The sequence below is a fragment of the Anarhichas minor genome, unplaced genomic scaffold (genome assembly GCF_050575085.1).
Source record: "Anarhichas minor isolate MPS153535 unplaced genomic scaffold, ASM5057508v1 ptg000007l, whole genome shotgun sequence".
Lineage (NCBI taxonomy): Eukaryota > Metazoa > Chordata > Actinopteri > Perciformes > Anarhichadidae > Anarhichas > Anarhichas minor.
The window spans coordinates 2,750,360-2,772,092 of NW_027466453.1; the positions used below are offsets into that span (position 1 = coordinate 2,750,360).

Below are 21,733 nucleotides of genomic sequence, written 5' to 3' on the forward strand. Positions count from 1 at the left end.
GCTAGTGTCCACACGAGGGCGACGTCTCTCCGCAAAGCTGACAGAAACATGTCACTTCCATGCTGCTGAACCTTTAATGAGGGCCAGAGGTCACAGCAGTGTGTGTATATATATATATATATATATATATATATATAGTTTTTTTAAAACTTTATTTCAAATTGTCAGCAAACATTGTATGAAAAGTAAGCATTAGATGATGCATTGCAAACTCCCCCAAAGAAAATCTACACAGAAGAGCAGTACCAAAGACGATACAAATGCAACGTAAAATAAAGTAGAAACTAACACGCGAGCGTACAACGTTCTTTCAAGATATCGCATACAGTCATTATTTTTATAGCTTTTTTTTGTTCCTTCATAAATACAAAGAATTTAAGCTTTTTTTTCTCACAGCAGAAAGGAGGGACACTAGAAACATTTTTACTTCAAAATAAAAGCATGGCCGATTTAAGTAGCGCAGGCAAAGGTTGAAATCTGATTCAGAATCAAATTTTAAAACACAAAAAAACAAAAAATAAAAGGTTAGTCTGTTGCTGGAGACATTTAGGATTCCACACAATGAAAATGATTATTATGTAAATTATGTAAATAATAATCACATGTACGTATCACTAAATAACAGACGCAGGTTAGTTCCACTGTCCCATCACCGTGACGAGAACGAACAACCTTCCCAGATATTACATGTGCTTCATTCTATCATTGGAATTTCTCATGACTTTTTCAATCAATCACTTTGTCCCTAATGACTTCAAATCCTTGTTTTGTGTTTTAATTGGTGCTTTTCAAAAATACCAAATGTATTGGGATCGTGTCAAAATATCCTGTGCAGTGTGAATAGATGAAACTATTTCTGGAGTTGTTTGCCATGGGTCCTAGTTCAAAGTATTGGGCAGACGTACACACTGGAAAACGTCAACCTTTTATTTTGACAGGGGCCCACACTGAGACCAAGGTCTCTGCTTTTGCATTGAAAGACAAATGAACTGGTTTGAATGAATGAGGGTTTAGAAATACAACGAATGACTGAACACTACATCAAAGGCTGGTAAATACGCTGTTGAGCACTAATGTGGATTGAATTTAGGATAAAATCTGCAACTTGTATCAAATGAAAAGTATTGATTGTAATGTTTCATAATCGGCAAATTAACGAACAATAATAATAATCAGTTTGTTTCTTTTTTCAGATGACATTAATTGAATAACGAATAATGTTTTTAGAGTAAATAAGCACAAATGTTTCTCTGAGGATACAGAAGTTGATTCAGTCGGTAGTCCTTCAGAAATAATAACATCAAGATCAACAGATCAAACTGGACCTCGTGTGTTGCAGGTGCTCCTTTCACATCAGACGATGAACTAAACTGTGGTTCCACCTTTATGTGTCCTTTGGGCTCAGGTGTGTTCTGACACTCCTGGTTTAATCTCTCTTCTTCTTCTTCTCTCTCTCTGTGTTCCAGGTGCTGGACGGTCTGTTGGCTCAGTGTGGAACCGTAGAGAACTGTGAACAAGGTGAGACTCCTGAGCTTTACTCGGGTCTGTGAACGCCTCAGACGGCTGACACACACACGTGGCCCATTTAGACCCGCACAAGCAAGGAAAGACCTTTTAATAAAGAGTTCCCACTCGCGTCACATCGTGGTTCTATATGCGCTGCTTTGCTGCCACCAAGTGGTTTTGTGTCCCAGTGAAGAGGGACTCTGTCCATGTCACAGCCTGCGTTTACTCCTGACTCAGCTGTTTCTCCGTCTCAACTGGTCTACAGCGTGTAAATATAATAACTAGTGCTGGGCAACGATTACAATTTTTAATTGCGATTAATCGCATGATTTTTTTGCGATTAATTGCATTGTTATGCGCAACATTCAATAATGAATTCAAAAGTAGTGTATTGCGCACTTGTATTTTAAAAGTACTGCTATATGAACAAACGTGCAATAACATTTGGTTTGCAAACACTGTAAACAATTAAGGTTATTTTTAACAGCAGTATTCCCTTTACACAGTAGCAGTTATAATACAGTTATAATGATTCTGATAATAGATATTCAGCCAGTGTTTACAACTTTATCTTCATGTGTGTAAGAGATGATATTTAAATATACACCTTGAAAACTGCAAACCTCATCATGTCATGTTTTTTTCTTCTTTTTGTTATGTTTGTTAAATTCTCAGTAGCGATAACTAAATGATATGCTTATTATACATATTCCAAAACAAAAATACTTTAAAAAGTCTTAAAAAATAATATAAATGAATCATTTCTTTTTTTGGTATTTTGGTCAGACACATATGCAACGCTGATTACCGTAATATGTGTGGTATTTGTTATAAATGTACGTTGGTACATAGAGCGTGATAAGAAGCTGTACATGGAGGGACTTAGGACCCAGGGGAATGTAGGTGAAGGAGACGGAAGAGACGCCACACAAACAGCTGTTCACCGCTTGCTGCCGGCTGGTTCTTGTGTTAAAAATGTCCGCTTAATTATAAAAAAAAAACGCGTTAACTTGCCCAGCACTAATAATAACACCAAACACCTGCTGCTCCAAAATGGAAGATCTACTTGAAAAAAAACATATTTTTAAAAATGAGTTTATTAAAACATTAGCACATATGTCGACCTGATTTTCCCTAAATGAGCCAAGATGAACTTGGAAGAGAAAAACAACTGTTTATTTTAGTCATCGATTAATTCGCTGAATGAATCGTTTGGTGCGTTAAATGTCAGAGTAAAGGGAAAAAGGCCCGTCACTGTTTTCTATAGCTCAAGCTGATGTCATCAAATGTTAAGACAAAGAAAAGCAGCAAGGGGTCCTAATTTAGAAGCTGGAACTGAAGAATGACTTAAACCATTAATTGATGGTCAAAATACTTGCAGAATATTTTTCTGTAGATTGACTAATCAATCAATCTGAGTCAGAATCCGATTCATAGGCAAGTAGGTTTTTTGTTTACATACAAGGACTTTACTTTGGTGTATTATTGCATTAAATACACAAAGACAGAGAAATTACAATTAAAAATATAAGCAAGTATTGCTGAAATCAAGAAAAATTAATATAGAATATTAGGAAAACACAATCTAAAAAAAAATACTATAACAATATGTTCAATGGCTTTTATTTTTATTTTATTTACTGGACTTACATTGCTTCGTCAGAAGACCAAGAAATGATTGCTCTTTCGTACAACGTCACACTCCTAATTGATTTTAACGGTTGTGTTTTCAAGCTTTATTTTTCGCAATTGCGTTTAAAGTCAGAATCAAAATGTGACGATTCAGGCTTTGAGTTTAGGTAGGTTTAGGTTGAAAGAGCTCTGATTTGAGTTGATGGATCAATACCTGTGCAGAGGTCAAGTATGGGGAAATCGGCCTCAGCGTTGATGTGAGGATGCAACCTTGTTTCTCCAGCAGTCCACTCTGTGCTTTTACTTTGAAACAACTCCTAATGTATGTACCGGAGCTAGAAGAAGTCCGAGCAACCATCAATGAACTAACTCATGCTGTCTGTCTCTCAGTGAACACAGACAGTGAGACTGCAGTGGTTAACGTCACGTATGCATCCAGGGAGCACGCCAGGCAGTAAGTTTCTCTCTTCCTCTTTAACATCCTCTTGAAAGGTTTTCCATCGGTTTTTTAAATTCTGCATGCACTTGGTGCCATTTTAAAAAATGTAAACAAACATTTTACAAAATACTGCGTTACAAAAAGAACTGTGTTCAGTTTAAATGTATTCATGAATGTTACATCATAGCCTTTTTTCTTTTTTCTGGTGCCAGTTTGACCCTACCTGAGATCTGTGCAGACACTCTAACTAAAGAACCACTTCTAAAATGTTCTAATCACAAAAATAACGTTCCAATCTAAAAATAAGAAAAAAAAGATGCCTCAAATTGTAATTTATTTATTTTAATTAAGTATAAGTCAATAAAACAGAATTGAGATGTTCAGCAAGTTGTATGTTCTACGCTCCACTTGTGACATCTAGTGGTCATTTGAAGGAACTACACCTTTATAATTCAGAAGCATTGCGATCTCTCTGTAGGTGTAGTATTACTACACTATGAAATGACATTCAAGTAACATTTAACATTCTACAAAAGTATTAACAGCAAGATAAAGTGAAGTTTGTATGTTCTGCAAAGTTCTAAGCACAAAATGTACCAAAAATACTGGCAATGAGGAATATCTTGCATAGACAATAATGAGAATAAATATGAAACGAACCTTAAATCATACCCTCTAAACTAGAAATAAATCTGGTTTGAATTTAAACACTATTTCTAAGCTTGTTTACAAGATATTAGGTGGAGTACAGTTCATCCTCCCCATTTCACTTCTATTCGATGCAGGCTCTAAATTTATTCTGTTATTATCATTGCTGCTACTGTTAGCTTGATGCTAATAATTACCAAACCTGTAAGCTATGCTTAGAAATCCATAATGCTCATGTTCTGTGTCCCTCTCAGAGCCATCCAGAAGCTGAACTTGTACCAGTTTGAAAACAACGCCCTGCGCGTCTGCTACATTCCCGACGAGAACTCCGAGCAGGAGGGGAGCCAGCGGGGGCCCGACAATGGCCGGCGTGGCTACGGGCCCCGGGGTGGGCCCCGCGGCGGCTCCCCGAACTCGGGCATGCCCCCAAAGCCGCCACACGCCGACATCCCCCTGCGGCTGCTGGTGCCCACGCAGTACGTCGGAGCCATCATCGGCAAGGAGGGCGCCACCATCCGCAACATCACCAAGCAGACGCAGAGCAAGTGAGTGAGCCCGTCTGTGAGGACCCGCGCGTGTTCAGCGGTGAAGCGTTGTTACAGAGGAAAATAGTGCGTCTGTGACTCAGCTGCATGCCGCAAAAACAACAACAAACTGAACCGCTTCTATCCTACGTTTGTAACCGACAAACCATGTATCCCTTTCTGCCCTTGTCTACCAGAACATCAAAATAACACGCAAACAGAAATAAATGGCTTTACTCAGTCAACCGAAAAACAAAGCCTGAATTCCATGATTGTTCACGGCTCAAACTCGCGCCATCGGCCCATCATCCAAAATACTAATCGAGTTAAATCTGTTCAGAACCAAATAACCAAATACATTGAAGGTGTATTTCTACTCTAAATGCGCCTATAAATCACGAGCAATGAAAAAACAGACAAAACCCACAATAATGATTCTTTACTGATAGCAAGAGGCTATTTAGCTTCCATACCACGTCTTCTGTCAGACTAGCGGAAAGAAAACATCAAAATACACATTTAGGTCTTTATTTTACTACTTTGTTTATTTGCATATTCGGGCTGGCCAGACAATTTCATGGTGATATCTTTTAGTTACATTTTTTTTTTTACCCTTTTCACCTGTGGTGTCCTCAAAATATCATTTTACAAAACATGTCTTTAAAATGAGAATTGTGAACTTGGCTTTATCCAATGTTCACATTTCTGTTCTGAAAATGTATGCAAATGAGCACATATTTAATAAGATAATGCCTAGTTAGGGTATTTAAACATAACATTTCAGAAAAACGTATGAAGTAATTGTCTTATTGTAAATAATCAACTGGGGAAGCTTCATGGCGATATGGATTGGGTCAAATGTTTTCCCTCTACACCTGTAGTGTCTTCCCCTAATAAGCACCTTTAACTGAACTCAGGAGGTACTGGACCCGGGGACTTAACAAAGTGGTTCTGGTCTTTCCCGCAGGATCGACGTGCACCGCAAGGAGAATGCAGGCGCTGCTGAGAAGCCGATCAGCATCCACTCAACACCCGAGGGCTGCTCCTCTGCCTGTCGCATGATCATGGACATCATGCAGCAGGAAGCCAAAGACACCAAGACGTATGTCCTCTCATGTCCTCACTCAGGAAAAAAGACTTCTTTTCCTTTGGGGCAATCACTTTTTTAACAGACCCCAGTGTCTTTTTAATTAACTTAATTTAATGAACTGTTGAGCCGTAGCTTCATGGTGAAAGTACAATATAAAGCCTGTATTGTTATGCTAGTATAATGCTAGTATACCAATATAAGTCAATTTGTTACTATGACATTAGTATTGTTACCAGTACGAACATTACTCCCAAGAATTTATTCTAGATATTTACAGTAAGCTTGAAAACATCTCAGAAACAATGAAAAATCATACTGATATATTTACAGTGCCTTGCATAAGTATTCACCCCCCTTGGATGTTTTCCCCTTTTGTTGCTTTTATACATGAAATCATGGTCAGTATAATTTGGCTTTTTTGTCAAGAATTTGCAAAAAAAGCTTCTTTCATGTCAAAGCAAAAACAGATTTTTACAAAATAATGTCAATTAATTAAAAATATATAGTGTAAAATAAGTGTTTGCATAAATATTCACCCCCTTTAAAGTGATTGACCTAATTCAACAGAAGTCCAGCTAGTTGATGCCAGCAGTGTCACAAGTAGTGAAATGGAAATCACCTGAGTGCAGTTGATGTGTGTCAAGTGATTATAGTATAAACACACCTGTGTCTGGGAGGTCCAGTCTCTGGTTCGTCAGTATTCCTGCTACAATTGCAACATGAAGACAAAATAACACTCCAAGCAACTCAGAGAAAAGATCATTGAAAAGTACAAGTCAGGAGATGGCTACAAAACGATTTCCAACTCACTGGACATCCCACAGAGTTCAGTTCAGTCCATCATTAAGAAATGGAAGGAGGATGGCACTTGTTTAAATCTCCTAGATGCTGGCCGTCCTCACAAACTGAGTGACCGGGCAAGAAGAGGACTGATGATGAGGGAGGCCACCAAGACACCTACGACCACTCTGAAGGAGTTCAAAGCTTCAGTGGCTCAGATGGGAGAGACTGTACATACAGCAACTGTTGCCCGGGTTCTTCACCAGTCGAAGCTGTATGGGAGAGTGGCAAAGAGAAAGACACTGTAGAAAGAATTCACCCAAAGGCATGTGGGAGACTCCAAGGTCAATTGGAAGAAGGTTCTTTGGTCTGATGAGACAAAAATGTAGCTTTTTGGCCATCAGACTAGACCAGGGGTGCCCAATACGTCGAGGAGGTAGTGCGGGTAGATCGTATGCCATTCACAAAAAATGAGATGTCCTCATGGCATTTGCCACATGATTTTGTAACACACGGGTCACCACGTATGCGCAGTCAACCGCGCGAGCTACTGCAAAACTCCGGCGAGCTAATTAGTTAGCCTTCCAATTTATTTCTACTAAAGAAGCTAAAGCTGTAGCGCCATGATTTGGGAAACTTCCAAAACCTCGCGTCAGACCTGGAGACTCAACGGAAGGCGTGTGCGTAACTTGACTGTGCGCGCTACACAGAGCAGATTGACAAGTGTCTGTCAGAGTTTGACAAACGCTTTCGAGACTTTGCTTTACTCGAGCCAGTCGCTACACTTATGTGCTGCACATTTGGGGAAGATATTGAGGTTGATTCACTCGCATCAAACATTGCAACGCTGTTTCACCTGAACCCGTCTGGAGTGGAGGATGAGATTTTGACACTGCAAGCTGACATTCAGCTGAAGTCCAGGGCTCATGGACAGTTTTCTCACAGAGGAAAAGTACCCAAACATGAGGACATGTGATCCCTTCTTGACTGCATTATTCGGCTCTACTCATTTATGTGAGTCAGCCTTTTCACACATGAAGAACATTAAGTCCATACACCGTTCCACCATGACTGATGATCATTTGAAGTCTGCTTGAGGCGGGCTACCAGCAGCTACTGTCCGGACTATGCAACTCTGGCCAATTCCATTCAGTGCAAGTCATCAGAGTAAGGTAATGACCAAACATGTACAGAATTGTATTGTGCCATAAGGGTTCATGCAGTTATGCAAGGTACGCCAACATATATTGTAAACATAAAGTATACTCAATATGTGTATATATATATATCTATATAGATATAGATATATCTATCTATATCTATCTATCTATCTAGATATAGATATTCAGCATTTTTAATGTAGGTATTTGGTCATTTTAAAAGTAGCTCGCAAGCCGAAAAAGTGTGGGCACCCCTGGACTAGATGCTATGTTTGGTGAACACCAAACACTGTACATCACCACAAACACACCATCTCCACCGTGAAGCATGGTGGTGGCAGCATCATGCTCTGGGGATGCTTCTCAGCAGCAGGCCCTGGAAGGCTTGTAAAGGTAGAGGGGAACATGAATGCAGAAAAATATTGCCAAATCCTGGAGGATGATCTGACTCAGTCTGCAAGAGAACTACGACTTGGGAGAAGATGTATTCTCCAGCAAAACAACGACCCCAAGCATACAGCAAAAGCTACAGAGAATGGTTCAAAGACCACAAGCTGAATGTTCTGGAGTGGCCAAGTCAAAGCCCAGACCTCAATCCAATCGAGAATTTGTGGCTGGACTTGAGAAGAGCTGTTCACGCCCGATCCCTGAGCAACCTGACAGAGCTTGAGCTGTTTTGAAGAAGAATAGAGAAACATCTTAGTGTCCAGATGTGCCAGCCTGAGTGAGACACATCCACACACACTCAGTGCTGTGATTGCAGCCAAAGGTGCATTTACTAAATACTGACCTGAAGGGGGTGAATACTTATGCAATCTTTACTTTACCTTATATATTTTTAATTAATTGACATTATTTTGTAGAAATCTGTTTTCACTTTGATATTAAAGAGGTTTTTTTGGCAAATTCTTGTCAAAAAAGCCAAATTATATTGACCATGATTTCATGTATAGAAGCAACAAAAGGATGAAACATCCAATGGGGTGAATACTTACGCAAGGCACTGTGTGTATATATATATATATATATATATATATAGTATCTTTATTTTCAGCAAATATATAATAGAATACCATTAAATAAATGATATTGACAGTGATTTAGTTATTTCATAGAAATGGACAGTTTAGCATCATAGCATCACGACCTTTGTCACTAAATGAGAATTCAACCGTTTGGTCGAGCATGTTTTTAGACAGTAAAAAAATCATACAAGAAACATCATAAAAAAACATTCAATGCATCATATAAACAAAAATGAAAGCTTAGATTTGTTTTTCAATTTCTTTGCAAATATTGCATTTTAATAATATTGTTGTCTTTACTACCTTTAACATGAAAATACAATCAAACCGTTTGGTAGAGCATGTTTTAAGAAAATTAATTAATAACTCGTCTGGAAGACTTAAATTACAGATTTTGATGACACATCTCCAGTCGAGCTATCGAATGTCAAATATAAGTGGCTGTCACTTATACTTTTTAGGGATCTAAAGATATCTTACATTTATTTTTGACCAGTATAATCAAAGTTGTAGATATTTAGAATTTCTACCTGTAAGTTTTAGTGAAGGCTCTCTATCTCGCACAGATGGGCACAGAGATGAAAATGTTCCTCCCACATGACCGCTGCTTTTCTGTTTGCAGTGCTGATGAGGTTCCTCTGAAGATTCTGGCTCACAACAACTTTGTCGGACGCCTGATCGGGAAGGAAGGACGCAACCTGAAAAAAGTCGAACAGGACACGGACACCAAGATCACCATCTCCCCGTAAGACTCACATGACACACACACACACACACGCTGGGTTTCATAGACCTTATTGACCCTTCACTAAGTCCCACCCTCTCGAACGCAGACTGGCCAATCGTAGCGTAGCGTAGCATCGGCCGGCTCCGACCGGGGTCCGACAACTATTATCAGAGAGGATGGAAGAAGATACGGGTTCCTAAAACGTTACGTTTCTGCGTAAAACCTGTGTAGCTAACATTAGCAGAGTACGTTAGCATATCATTAACTTGCCTTACCGCTTCTGTGCTACGCTAGCTACTAAAGGTATACTTAATGTATACACATGCTGCTTTTTGATGATTGTTACAGTGAATAAAGACCTGCCCGGCTTTAAAGGAACAGTGTTGTCCTTTAATTTCATTGTCTTCTGTCTGGATCTCCAGGTGATGTGGAGGTTCATGTTTACTCTGAATCAGTTTCAATCATGATCATCTCCTTCAAACTCATATTGTAGACCTTTCTGTCTGAAATCACTTTTTCGTTTTTACAAAAATTAGATATTCTTTCGTGGACTGCAGTTAGTGACAGTGTGGGCTCTGTGGTAGTGGCTGCGGGCAGGGCGGGGCTTAGCAAAAGATCACTTTCACCTAATTTTTTTGGGATAATAAGGTAATTTATTGGATGGAAAAATATATACAACACATACACGTTCATCAAGTTACTGAGAGACGCTTTACAGCAACTGGTCACTTTGAAATAAACTGATGCGCTCCCTCTTCTGTAATGTGTGCAGTCTTCAGGACCTGACGCTGTACAATCCAGAGAGGACCATCACAGTCAAAGGCTCTATCGAAGCCTGCGCCAACGCCGAGGGGGAGGTCATGAAGAAGGTCAGAGAGGCCTACGAGAACGACATCGCCGCCATGAATGTGAGTCTGCTCGCTCCATTATTACGTATTTATTCGTTTGATATTAAACACTTTCGGGCTCCATGCTATGTTTAGTGCACACACAGACTTGTAAAGCTTGAGATGAATTCTAACCTGCAGCCTCCTTCTCTTCAGCAACAGACCCACCTGATCCCTGGGCTCAACCTGGGTGCTCTGGGCCTCTTCCCTTCCTCCTCCAATATGCCTCCACCCCCGCCTGGAAACGCGTCCGGCAGCGCCCCCTACGGTTGCTTCGGTGTAAGAACTGCAAATTCATTCATGCATTTATTTACACAGTTCTGTTAAAGAAAAAAAAAAAACTTCATCGCAATAAAGTCATGAATCAGTATGGTCAGTATTTACATGCATTTCAAATTATTATTATTTTTTTTTTTAATGCTTTATACACGATGTGAGCAAACGAGAAAGAAAAGAGGAAAACGATACTTTGTATTCATCCATATATACACTTACAGATACACACATGTATGAACACAAATATTTATATGTGCATGTATACATCGATGCATGCATCCAGATATACACCATCCATAAATATACATTAACTAAAAAGGTTATAAGCTAAAGATAACCAGACAATCAAACTGGAGAGCGGAAAAAAAGTTTAAAAAACAAATCTCTCAAAGATCTTGATTGAGTACTGATTATTTTGTCCCTCAATGCTGGAGTCATCCCCCTCTAGTCACTTAGACACCAAAACGTGGGACAATAGGATCCAGGTTGAAAACACAGGAGTTCCCCGTGAAGTCCCAATAACAACATATCGCTTCTGTAACAGATTTATTTGTGATGACATTTCTGCTTTGTGTGTGTTCAGGCTCCGGAGCAGGAGACGGTCCACGTTTACATCCCAGCCCAGGCAGTGGGAGCCATCATCGGGAAGAAGGGACAGCACATCAAGCAGCTGAGCCGCTTCGCCGGGGCCTCCATCAAGGTCAGTGACGGGGCCCGACACGCTCCACCAAACACGCCGCAGTACCACGAGGGGTCTCGCTTAAGTTTCCGCTTATCCTCAAACTACTATAATCTAGGTTCATGAAATGCTTGTATGACGATTATGGTTTCCCTAAATCATTACTATGTGTTTTGTAATTTTTTTGTGAATGCCATTTTCTGAACACATAAAGACGACACTAGCCTTTTGTGCTGTTTTTGCCGGTTACACTGGTTGTCTTTTTGATTCCTCACAGTTCATTTTGTTGCGTTGTGGCATTTCGGAGAACAATGCAACGAACAGCGCGTCAAGCGTGAACGCCCCCGTTCACGCTTGGAGCTTGCACGCCACCTGCAGTGGCTCGTGTTACGGCGGCAAGCGCGACTACAAACTGGGCTTTAGACCACCGTTATTATGGAAGGCACATGTCAACCGACGTCGCAAGTGTTTTGTGAAAAGAGACCGCGTGCATGTAACAAGCAGAAATTGACACGCCGCCCCTGACACGTCCAGAACGGATGCTAGAGGGGTACCTAGAGCGTCATAGCTTGAAGTGTAGGGGGTGACAAAGTGTCTATAAGTGATGTGTTTCTCCTCCAGATCGCCCCAGCTGAAGCTCCAGACTCCAAAATGCGGATGGTGGTTGTGACAGGACCCCCAGAGGCTCAGTTTAAGGTAAGACATTCCCTGCTGATTAATATTCATCCCATTTATTTTGTGTCGATGTGGGCGTAGCAAACTGCTGTTATGATCCAGCGATATCAAAAAGGATCATTAACCTCTTCCTCTCCCTCTTGCAGGCTCAGGGCAGAATCTACGGCAAACTGAAGGAGGAGAACTTCTTCGGGCCGAAGGAGGAGGTCAAACTGGAGACCCACATCAAGATGGCCGCCGCTGCAGCAGGAAGGGTCATCGGCAAGGGGGGCAAGACGGTAAGCCACCCGAACCTCTCGCTTCAGCCCCCTCTCGCATATGGTTGCCACAACGAGAATCCTGCCCCACTGAAGTGTCTTCAACACTACAAGGTTCTGTCATCAGGTTGTTACTTCCTCTTAAAGTAAAAAACAACAACTTGTGTCTTCAGGTGAATGAGCTTCAGAACCTGACAGCGGCTGAGGTGGTGGTCCCCAGGGAACAGACACCTGATGAAAATGACCAGGTCATTGTGAAGATCAATGGACATTTCTACGCCAGCCAGGTACTCCCACTACTCCATCGCCTCCGTCATTAAGCTTTGACTCGTCACTTATTCATTCATTTGTAACAGAACAGCATACTGATATCCTGTGCATCAGACCGGCAACGCATCGGAATTCCAATGCAAACGTCAAATGCAGTGACATCTTTAGGATCTTTGCATTTCCATCCCTGAAAAAGGGTACAAGTATAATCTAGTAACAAACCTATGAATTCATGTTATTGTCAGATGACTCTTGCCACAGCTGTCGTTGACATATTAGCAAATTACATCATTGACAGCTAATTTAACTTAATGGTTAATCAGTAGCACGTTGCACAGTTAACACTGCAGCCAGTTGCTATAACATATTAAATACAACTCTGTAAAAGTAATGTAAAATACAGTTGAACAATCACCTTTAAAGTTGATTAGCAAATTGGTTTTGAGACCTGTTTCTTGCCACCTGACAAATACAAGTCCGGTTATCCGTCTCCCTGATGCTCTGGTTTGATCTTAACCACCTCCTGATGGAAATATCTGTCTCTTTAGCTGCTAAATGCTCCACTATGTTCACCAGCTAGTCGCCATCTTTGTATATTTATTCCCACAGATCCTTACCAAGTGTAGCTTTCAATTTGCCACAAACCATTCTCATCTGTCCTCTGTCCTCCAGTTGGCTCAGAGGAAGATCCGGGACATCCTGACCCAGGTCAAACAGCCACAGAAAGGCGGGATGGGCTCGGGCCCCAGCCCTAACCCCCAGGGCTTCACAGAGATGGGCAGCCCCACGCAGGGAGTGACTCAGGACCACCAGCCGCGCAGGAAGTGAGGATCCCCCTGCCATCCTCCTCACATGCCGTGGGGCCCCCCACCGCCTGACAGAGAGACAGACAGACAGACAGAAAGACAGACAGACAGACAGACAGACAGACGCACGGATTGACAGACGGATAGACGGATACAGGAGAGCGACACATGGACCCAGCGATAGACAGGGAGAGACATAAAGAGGGAGGGAGTACGCCCGATAGCCGGAGAGAAAGATGTTTAAAATCAGAAAATGAAATGAATAAAAAAAAAAATTAAGATTATTAAGATAAAATGTAACGCGAGAACAGAAACCAGATGCCAGGCCAGAAGAGAGACTGAGTGAGGATGGAGGGATGAAGGAAAGGAGGGATGGAGAGAGGGAGGGGGCGCCGTCCTCCTAGTGTGCCTCAGTAGGGCTGCAGCCAGCTCCTCACCCGCTGCAGCTTTCACAGATCCTGCATCGGACGGGTTTAACACTCGTCCGCCTGGGTCCACATGCACTGCGGAGACACACTAGCAGGGGCCCCGTTCGCTCCTCCGCTGTCCCCTACCGACCTCTCCCGCCATCTGCAGTCAGTCCTATATTTTAAGGGTGTTTTTTTTAAACATAGAGATATATATATAGAAATGTTTTATTCAGAGCTATTATCGATAGAATGCAGTGAGGCGGAAGAGGGAGCGGGGAAACCGACCGCAGCAGCACATTGGGGGGGGGGTCTGGCGCCAGCCCAACTCGCCCTCTAACCTCGCCAGCCAATGAAAGTCTAGAAGGGGGGCCGCAGATGTTAACACTGCTCTTTAAAAAAAAAAGACCTCTCCGAATAGCGGAGAGTTTAGAAGAAAATATGAGGTTGTAAATATATAATCTTCATGTAAATGTTAAGAAATGCTGCGTCTGGCCGCCTTGCCTTTTTAAAAAAAGAAAAAAGGGGTCTTCTGTACTTTTCCCAGTCCCTCGTCTATGATATGTAGCATAATATAGCCTACAACGGGGCTGTGGGCTGGGGAGGCACCGAGGGCCCCCTTTCCACAATTCGCCGTGTGGCGGAAGGCGCAGCAGGAGACAGTAAGGGGAGCGGCGGTCGCGGCTGGTCCTGCAGTTCTATTGCAGCGGCTCAGCTCACGCACACGTGAAACCGTTATACAACAGCTTCGGGAAAAGACACAGCCTTTTCCCTAGCTGGCTAGCGGCCCCGCACCTTAAACGGCATATTTTATATATATTATATATATATGATATGTGAGTTAGCCCGGCCCCTCGGGTGAATGTATCGAAGGCAGCGAGTCAGGTGTGAGGTTTCTCCGGACGAGGCGCGTCTTGAGACTTTCCGCTCATTGCCTTCTTCCGGCGCTGGACACTCGAGGCCGGTCTTGGACAGGATGGCGTACTCCTCAGAGGAGCTGGGGTCCTTGAGACAACCCTGCATTAAAGGTATCTTTGTTCATTCGGACAAACAAGGCCTCTAATGCTTGTATTATTATTATTATTATTATTATTATAAAAAGAATGATCGGCCTCGGTTCAGCGCGGAACCAAAAAGCGAAGTCATCCAAAGCTTTTTGCCTTGAGCTCAGAAAAAGTAAAATCAGACCGAAGTGTGTGTGTGTGTGGGGGGTGGGGCTTCCTCGTTCTCTCTCCCAATCTGCCAAAGGCCTGTGGGCGGAGCCTCCAGACCCTGCCCACGTATGATAATGAGGGGCGGGGTCTAAACCTGGGTGCTCTCGCCAAGATTAGAACAGATTAGAGAAAGAAATGAAAAGAAAGAAACCTACCTCAGGGTAAAGTTACCTCACTATTCCTAACTTTTTTTTTTTTTTTGCTTGCTGGTGTTTTATATGAGATGAAAAAAAGAAAGAGCTGAATAATCCTGAATATTGTTTATTTTTTTAAAAGAAAAGTATTTTTTTTTAGGTATTGTCTTGTTGCTTTGGTTATATTTTTTCTGTTTGTTTTTTTTGGCGTGTGTGAGATGATGGGTGAATGTGCTCAGGATGACGAGGAGGCTGCGTGTTTTTCTCCAAAGCAGAGATTGATAAACTGCTGGTCTACAGAGGAAATGGGTCGAGTGCCATTTTGCCTTTTTTTCTTTCTTTTTGTTTTTTTGTAAATCGAGGGAAACATGCTCTCTGTCTTCCTGAGGTGTGATTGGAGCAGCTGAAATATTGGCCAATGGGGAGCGGTGTTAACTCGAGAGGGGGGGTCCTGAAGTGCACACGGTGGCCTTTTTAAACAGAGCTCAAGTCCTCACAGAGGAGGTTACACTCTCTTCCTCGGGGTCGCGTCTTCCCGTGGCTACTGGCCGCCTGCCCCGAAAGGACCTCCCTCTCCCGCCTTATTGTGATGACATCATCACGAAGCGCCAAACATTACGAGAGGGCTCCAATTGATCAAGAGGTTAAGGTTTCTCACCCTCAAAGGAGACGTGTGAGAGGGAGCTTTAAAAGACAATTTCCTTCACCTCTCACCTGGTTTTGGAACTCGTCAGATCAGAGCAGTCCGCCTACAGCGTGACTGTACGCGGAGGTAGAAGAGGGCATTCTAGCTACACACACACACCCCTGAACTAGCTCTGACTTCTCTGAATGTGAATATTTATTACCTGTGCACTGACCGCGACACCTCAGATGCTCCCCGTTGGCTATGTGTGTGTGTGTGTGTGTGTGTGTGTGTGTGTGAAAGCGAATGCTGGTGTACGTGTTCACTGGTTTTAAATGTTCATTTCTGTCAGGGGATGTTGGTCAGGTGAAACTTTAGAAGAAGAAAAAGCAGAAAAAAGTAGGACGAGAACCTATGGGGCCCTCCGTCTGTGTTCCAACTGACCGAGGAGAGAGAGAACCTTTTGAAATAACTAAAAGTGGGAGCAGAAAAAAAAGGAAAAGCGAGAGTTTAAAACAACATGAACACAGCTGTGAAATTGATTCAAACCTGTACATAAGATTTTTAGGTGATCGCGATACTTTTGTATTTTTGGAGTAAAAAAATAAGAAATCGGAACGGGGAAAAGCCGTAGAGAGAGAAGGAAAGATTGCGCCAAGTCGCTGAAGGACACTGCCAGATAACTCACAATCTTTTCGACGTCCATCACGTCCGCTCGGCGACGTCCACCGCCAGCCTTCATCGGCTACACCCAACCGGCTCACCGTCAAAACAGGGAAAAGTCTATTCCATCGTGTCTATGCTTCCATTTTTGCCCGGAGGCGGTAAACTTCGCAGTTCGACACGGGTCGCCCTGCGTGAAGTTTCCGCCTCTTCCCACCTGAAACCATAGAGCTCTGTTCACAACCACCAAGACACGCTATTTAGGATTCATTATTCAGCCCGCAGCCATTTTGGATCGGTTAGGATTCTTCCTTTTTTTTTTCTTTTTTTTTCAACGATCTAGCAAGCTTTATTTTGGACATGACATCTGGGGGACGTACTGTTGCACTAATTGATGAAATATGTCGACAACATCACACTGCGGAAAAAATGACTGATAACCTCCCGTGACGCCTGATGCAATTCTTTTTAAAAGGTGGAGAGTGAAGGGAAGAGGAGAGGAAGGATGGGAGCAGGGGAGGAGGGAATGGGCTGAATTCCACAGTCTCCTTTCTCTTTGTTCCCCCCCTCTGTCCTTCCACAAAACAAAGTGAATTATTTCTCCTTAAATTTGTTGCCCTCTGAACTCCGGGAGAAGAGTGAGATGTTTTTATTTCCTTTTTATTTAGAAACAAAAAAAAATCATTTCATTTTTCGGAGCGGGCGCGATCGTCAGGGTCCCTCGCCCTCTCTTGCGCTGGTCTCCATCGTGTTCGTTATGCCTCACTTCTGTTTAAGACCTTTCATTTCAAACTTTTTTTTTTATTTCATTTTTTTAGATTAACCACCTTTTTTTTTAACTATTGAAGTTCTGACTCTTTTTTTGGGGGGGGGGGATGAAAAATGTATCTTTTATTGTTTTTCTTTTGAATTTCACAAATCTAACAAAACGGCTACTAAATACGACAAACTACTAACACTTCGCTCAGTACATGACAGTAACTGTGCCAAACACACAGGAAGGGGATCAGTTCAAAATGCAGCGTGGAGCCATTTTGAGCAAATAACCTGAAATACAGAACTCAGAGAAAAGGTCTGAAGATAACTTCCGTAGTGTTTCAGATTGCTGCATTCAAATGGCGATATCTCGTCTTAGAACTGACCTCTTCTCATCCGGTTTTTGTATGTACAGTAGAGACAATACATTTTTGGGTCGCTGTGTCTCCGCTACACAACAAAAAAAAGAGAGTGAGACACACCGTGCTATGTACCGCTTCTACGGCTCACACGAATATTAAGCCTGCGTCCTGACCGGGACATGAAATGTTAGACCGAGGAAATCTGCATCATTTCTGGGCCCAAATGTCAACCCTCTGTCCTTTTATGTTTATGCAAGTTGAGTGATATATTGATAAGTTGTATCAGCTGGAACAGAGTTTGGCAGTGTGAGGTGCCACAAACTGGGGGGAAAAAGTAAAGAGTTGCCCCACAATAAAATTCAAGCATGAAACTTCAATTATTTTGTTGTGTATTCCAAGACTGTTAAAAGGACCATACCAGGTCATGTTTTATCCCATTTACTATAAACTGCTATGTAATATTACTGTCGACCATTTAAAAAAATATACATTTTTACCCAAACGCACCATATTTAGGATTTGTGAATCCAATAATTTTACTATAATAAGAAGACAAGCTTTGACAGGACATGTTGGATCAACACGTTTCAACATGGCCAGATTAACCCGTTAGGAGGCCCTGGGCATGAATTTGCTGTAAGGAACCCCACCGGGCCCCCACTCTCCGTAAAAACCTGCTGTGGGTTTAGTGTACATTACGTAACATATTATCACATTGGAAGTTGCTTGATATGACAAACTTGTTTGTAAACCGTTGCCTTTATACGCATCGATTAGATACAGAGCGACATTAGCATTCATTTGGAGTCGTGTTTTGGAGTTTTTCTAAACTATTTGGCTAATAGCAGCTAAATGCCCCGCCAAGTTCCCCAGCAGGCGGTGTACAGTGGGCTTTTGTAGCTGTTTCACCGAAAACGGCTGCCCTCTGTAGCTGAAAGTGACGATATGAGCTAATGAACACCAAAACCAATTGGCTAAAAGACGCAAAAATGCTCTGTCGAGTTTAGGGGGAATAATTCTCTGTGGGTTCCCCACATGGGTGACCCCTTCCCACACAAACATTGCTTAGCCCATGAATCTAAAATGTTACGCTATGCTTTAGAAAATGGTCCGCACTAATGCAGTAAATGGGTTAAAAACAACTGGCGTTGTCTTTTTAAGTTAAAGATCGGAAGCTTGGAAACGCGTAGTTGTGGGTGAAACCATCTCACCCAGCTTCTGGTTTGTGGCAGCAGTACACCGCTTTGCTTTAGACCTTCCAGCATGTAGCTCAACCCTGAAGGACGATAGAGGGCAGACAGACAGACGCTAAGCTGGTGATCAAGCAGTACAAACGTCTTTGTCGTGTCCCCCCCCCCCCCGTCCCTCAGTAGAGACGGGCGCCGAGTCTCCACAAATGAAAACGGAGACCCGGCGGAGGGACACGCCGCCGAGACGAAACAAACAAACCTCTTGACACATAACTAGAAACGCTACCTCAAAACATAAGCAAACTCAGCTAGAAGATTGTTTCTTTTTATTTTATTTTCATTTTTTTAAAATTGGAAACAGACAAGAGCAAACAGACATGCAGACAGAAAGCACCGACAGTCTGTTAGTTTTGTTATTTTTCTTCACTCTTCGACTTTAATTTATATTTTGGGTCTTTTGAAATTGTCCTTCTCCAGCTTAGAGGTGGGACTGTAAAAAATAAATTACTAAATAAGAAAAAAAAAGACAAAAAAACACCCAATAAGGACACATTTTGGGACGGTGTGGTGTGGGCAGCCGGGACGGACTTGTTGTTTTGTTCTTCACGCGTGTAGAATGTTCAGTAACCTGTTTGGCCAAATCATAACGAATTGAACGGCTTCTGTTTTACAACGTGAAAGCTGATTCAGTCACCTCACTTTGAATCACAACTTCAACAACACCGTTTTTTTCTTTTGTTTCTTTTTGACCGTATTCGGACCGCTAACATTACCCACAATCCTCCTTCAGCTCCGCCCTGCTGCTCCACTCCCCCCTCCCTGTGATCTCACCTCCTGAATCAAGGGGCACGACACCTGTAACCATGTAATTGTTTTGTTGATCTACCTCTTGGGAAAAAAAATAGGTAAATGGTAATTCTTTTTTTCTTTTTTGAAAAATGACACAAAAATGATAAAACAAAAAAAAAGTTGCTCGAAAGAAATATAGGTAAATGAATAATGGGTAGCGGCATCTCCATATACTGTAGTGGATAGTCTATTAAAGGAAAACAAAACTTTTACTTCTTCCAAAGATAATTTTCTTTTCTTTCTCCATTCTCAGTTGTTTATCAAAGGATTATGAATTCATAATCTGAAAGGGGAAGACAAAAACTTGCCACCTGTTTTTTTTTTTTCTCTTTAAAAAAACCCAACATAAATGAGATTATTTCTCTTCCCAATTTGCATTTTCTTTTGTTCATTTCGTTAAACTTACACTTTTTAACTTCAAAATATTTTTGGTTGATTTATAATTATTTTTTTTATTTTTTATGACAGCAGATTGTATCTCTTGTGTTTGGGTGCATTTAGTATTTTCTTTCTCTCTGTGAAAAAGCCTACATGAGTTAGAGCGCCCTGTGAGGACCTTCTCCACTGATCGATGATCGATTTTCTCTTCTCATGAGTCGTTTGAAAAAGCAAAAGGACCTGTTGTTTTAGCTGACCGGGTAGCTGCAGGTGGAGGGAGGGAGGCCGCGTACCATTTCTGTCCTTCTCGTGCTGCTCTGTGCTCCGCCCCCATGTACTTGGATACGTGCGGTCGCAACAAGACGCAGCGTGAGGCGGAGCGAGTCTTCCTCCTTCTGCCAGACAGCGACTCTGGTCTTTACAGTATATGGACTTTCACCCTCTGCCTGCCTGATTCCTTTAGTCCTCATCAACACTTGTTTTAAACTCCTTGTAAACAAAACAGAGCATAGATATGAATGTGTTATTAAAAGATGAGAAAACGGATCCTGTCGCCTCCTTGTGGTCTTTGTGTGTGTGTGTGTGTGTGTGTGTGTGTGTGTGTGTGTGTCTTTGTATAGAATTCACAATAGATCAAAAATATATAAATATAAAAATAAAGTGCTTTTAACAGATAAAGATGAAAACAAGATGGATCTACCTATAGATTGATCTAGATAGTGTGGTAGGAAAATGTATGTGTGTATTGAATGTAACCATGAATTCACACCAATAATCTGATATGTTTTTACTGTACGAATGGTTTATCCCAGTGGTTCCCAAAGTGGGGGTCGCGACCCCTAGGGGGGGCGCGGTGGTACTACAGGGGGGTCGCGGCTTCATCACCAACCCACACACACAGACGCACACATACACCGGTAAAACAATATAAAATAACCGACGTGACATGCACTGTGTTCCAACCACGCCACCAGAGCGGCTCATGTCACAGACCGACTGTGGCAAAACCAGCGAGAGCGAGAGAGCGAGCGAGAGAGCGAGCGCGCGCCCGAGCGAGAGAGCGCGAACGAGCGAGGGAGAGAGAGAGTGAGGGAGCGCGAACGAGAGAGAGACACACAGCGACACAGAGCGAGAAAGATACGGAGCGACAGAGAAAGATAAAGATAAGAGAAGGAAGTATGTACAAAGATGGACAGATTTGTGACTGGTCTAAAGCGCAAATCCGATGGAACTTCTGTTACAGCCGCAACAGGCGACGCGACCACCTCGACAACGCCTCAAACTAAGGTACCTCAGTACCACAGAGGAAGAGCAGTACATTGACATGACATCTGACTCAACAAGGAGACTACAGTTCACATCCAATTCACTGGCTGTGTTTTGGATTGGAGTGGAGAAAGACTACCCACTACTAGGCCAAAGAGCTATGGGCATACTGTTGCCTTTTGCCACATCCTATTTATGTGAAACAGGGTTTTCTGCAGTTGCTGCAATGAAGACCAAATACAGATCAAAGTTGAACATTGAGAATGAACTGAGAGTAGCTATCTCCAACCAGCAACCCCGCTTTGACAAAATCTGTAAAGCAAAGCAAGCCCACACCAGTCACTGATTGATATATATGAATAGGAATATACATAGGAATATGATCACAAAATAATATGGTCCATGTAGACCTGCACACCTTGTTCATAATTGTGTTATTTTATTGTTTGAGAAAACCTGCTGTTCAATGTGAGGAAATACAGTATATGTTGTTTGCACTTTGTTTGAA

General features: G+C 42.2%; 1 protein-coding gene across 1 annotated transcript in view; it reads left to right on the top strand.

The window, feature by feature from the left end:
* Nucleotides 1-13,754, top strand: part of igf2bp1 (insulin-like growth factor 2 mRNA binding protein 1) — a 51,303-nt gene extending 37,549 nt beyond the window's left edge. Inside the window, exons 4-15 of the mRNA XM_076080034.1 lie at nucleotides 1,467-1,518; nucleotides 3,529-3,592; nucleotides 4,480-4,770; nucleotides 5,717-5,851; nucleotides 9,427-9,549; nucleotides 10,304-10,439; nucleotides 10,575-10,697; nucleotides 11,278-11,394; nucleotides 11,995-12,069; nucleotides 12,195-12,326; nucleotides 12,479-12,592; nucleotides 13,248-13,754. Of these exons, the coding sequence (XP_075936149.1) occupies nucleotides 1,467-1,518; nucleotides 3,529-3,592; nucleotides 4,480-4,770; nucleotides 5,717-5,851; nucleotides 9,427-9,549; nucleotides 10,304-10,439; nucleotides 10,575-10,697; nucleotides 11,278-11,394; nucleotides 11,995-12,069; nucleotides 12,195-12,326; nucleotides 12,479-12,592; nucleotides 13,248-13,403 (1,518 nt within the window). The 3' untranslated portion in view covers nucleotides 13,404-13,754. The remainder of the gene's footprint in view (nucleotides 1-1,466; nucleotides 1,519-3,528; nucleotides 3,593-4,479; nucleotides 4,771-5,716; nucleotides 5,852-9,426; nucleotides 9,550-10,303; nucleotides 10,440-10,574; nucleotides 10,698-11,277; nucleotides 11,395-11,994; nucleotides 12,070-12,194; nucleotides 12,327-12,478; nucleotides 12,593-13,247) is intronic.
* Nucleotides 13,755-21,733: the final 7,979 nt, after the last annotated feature.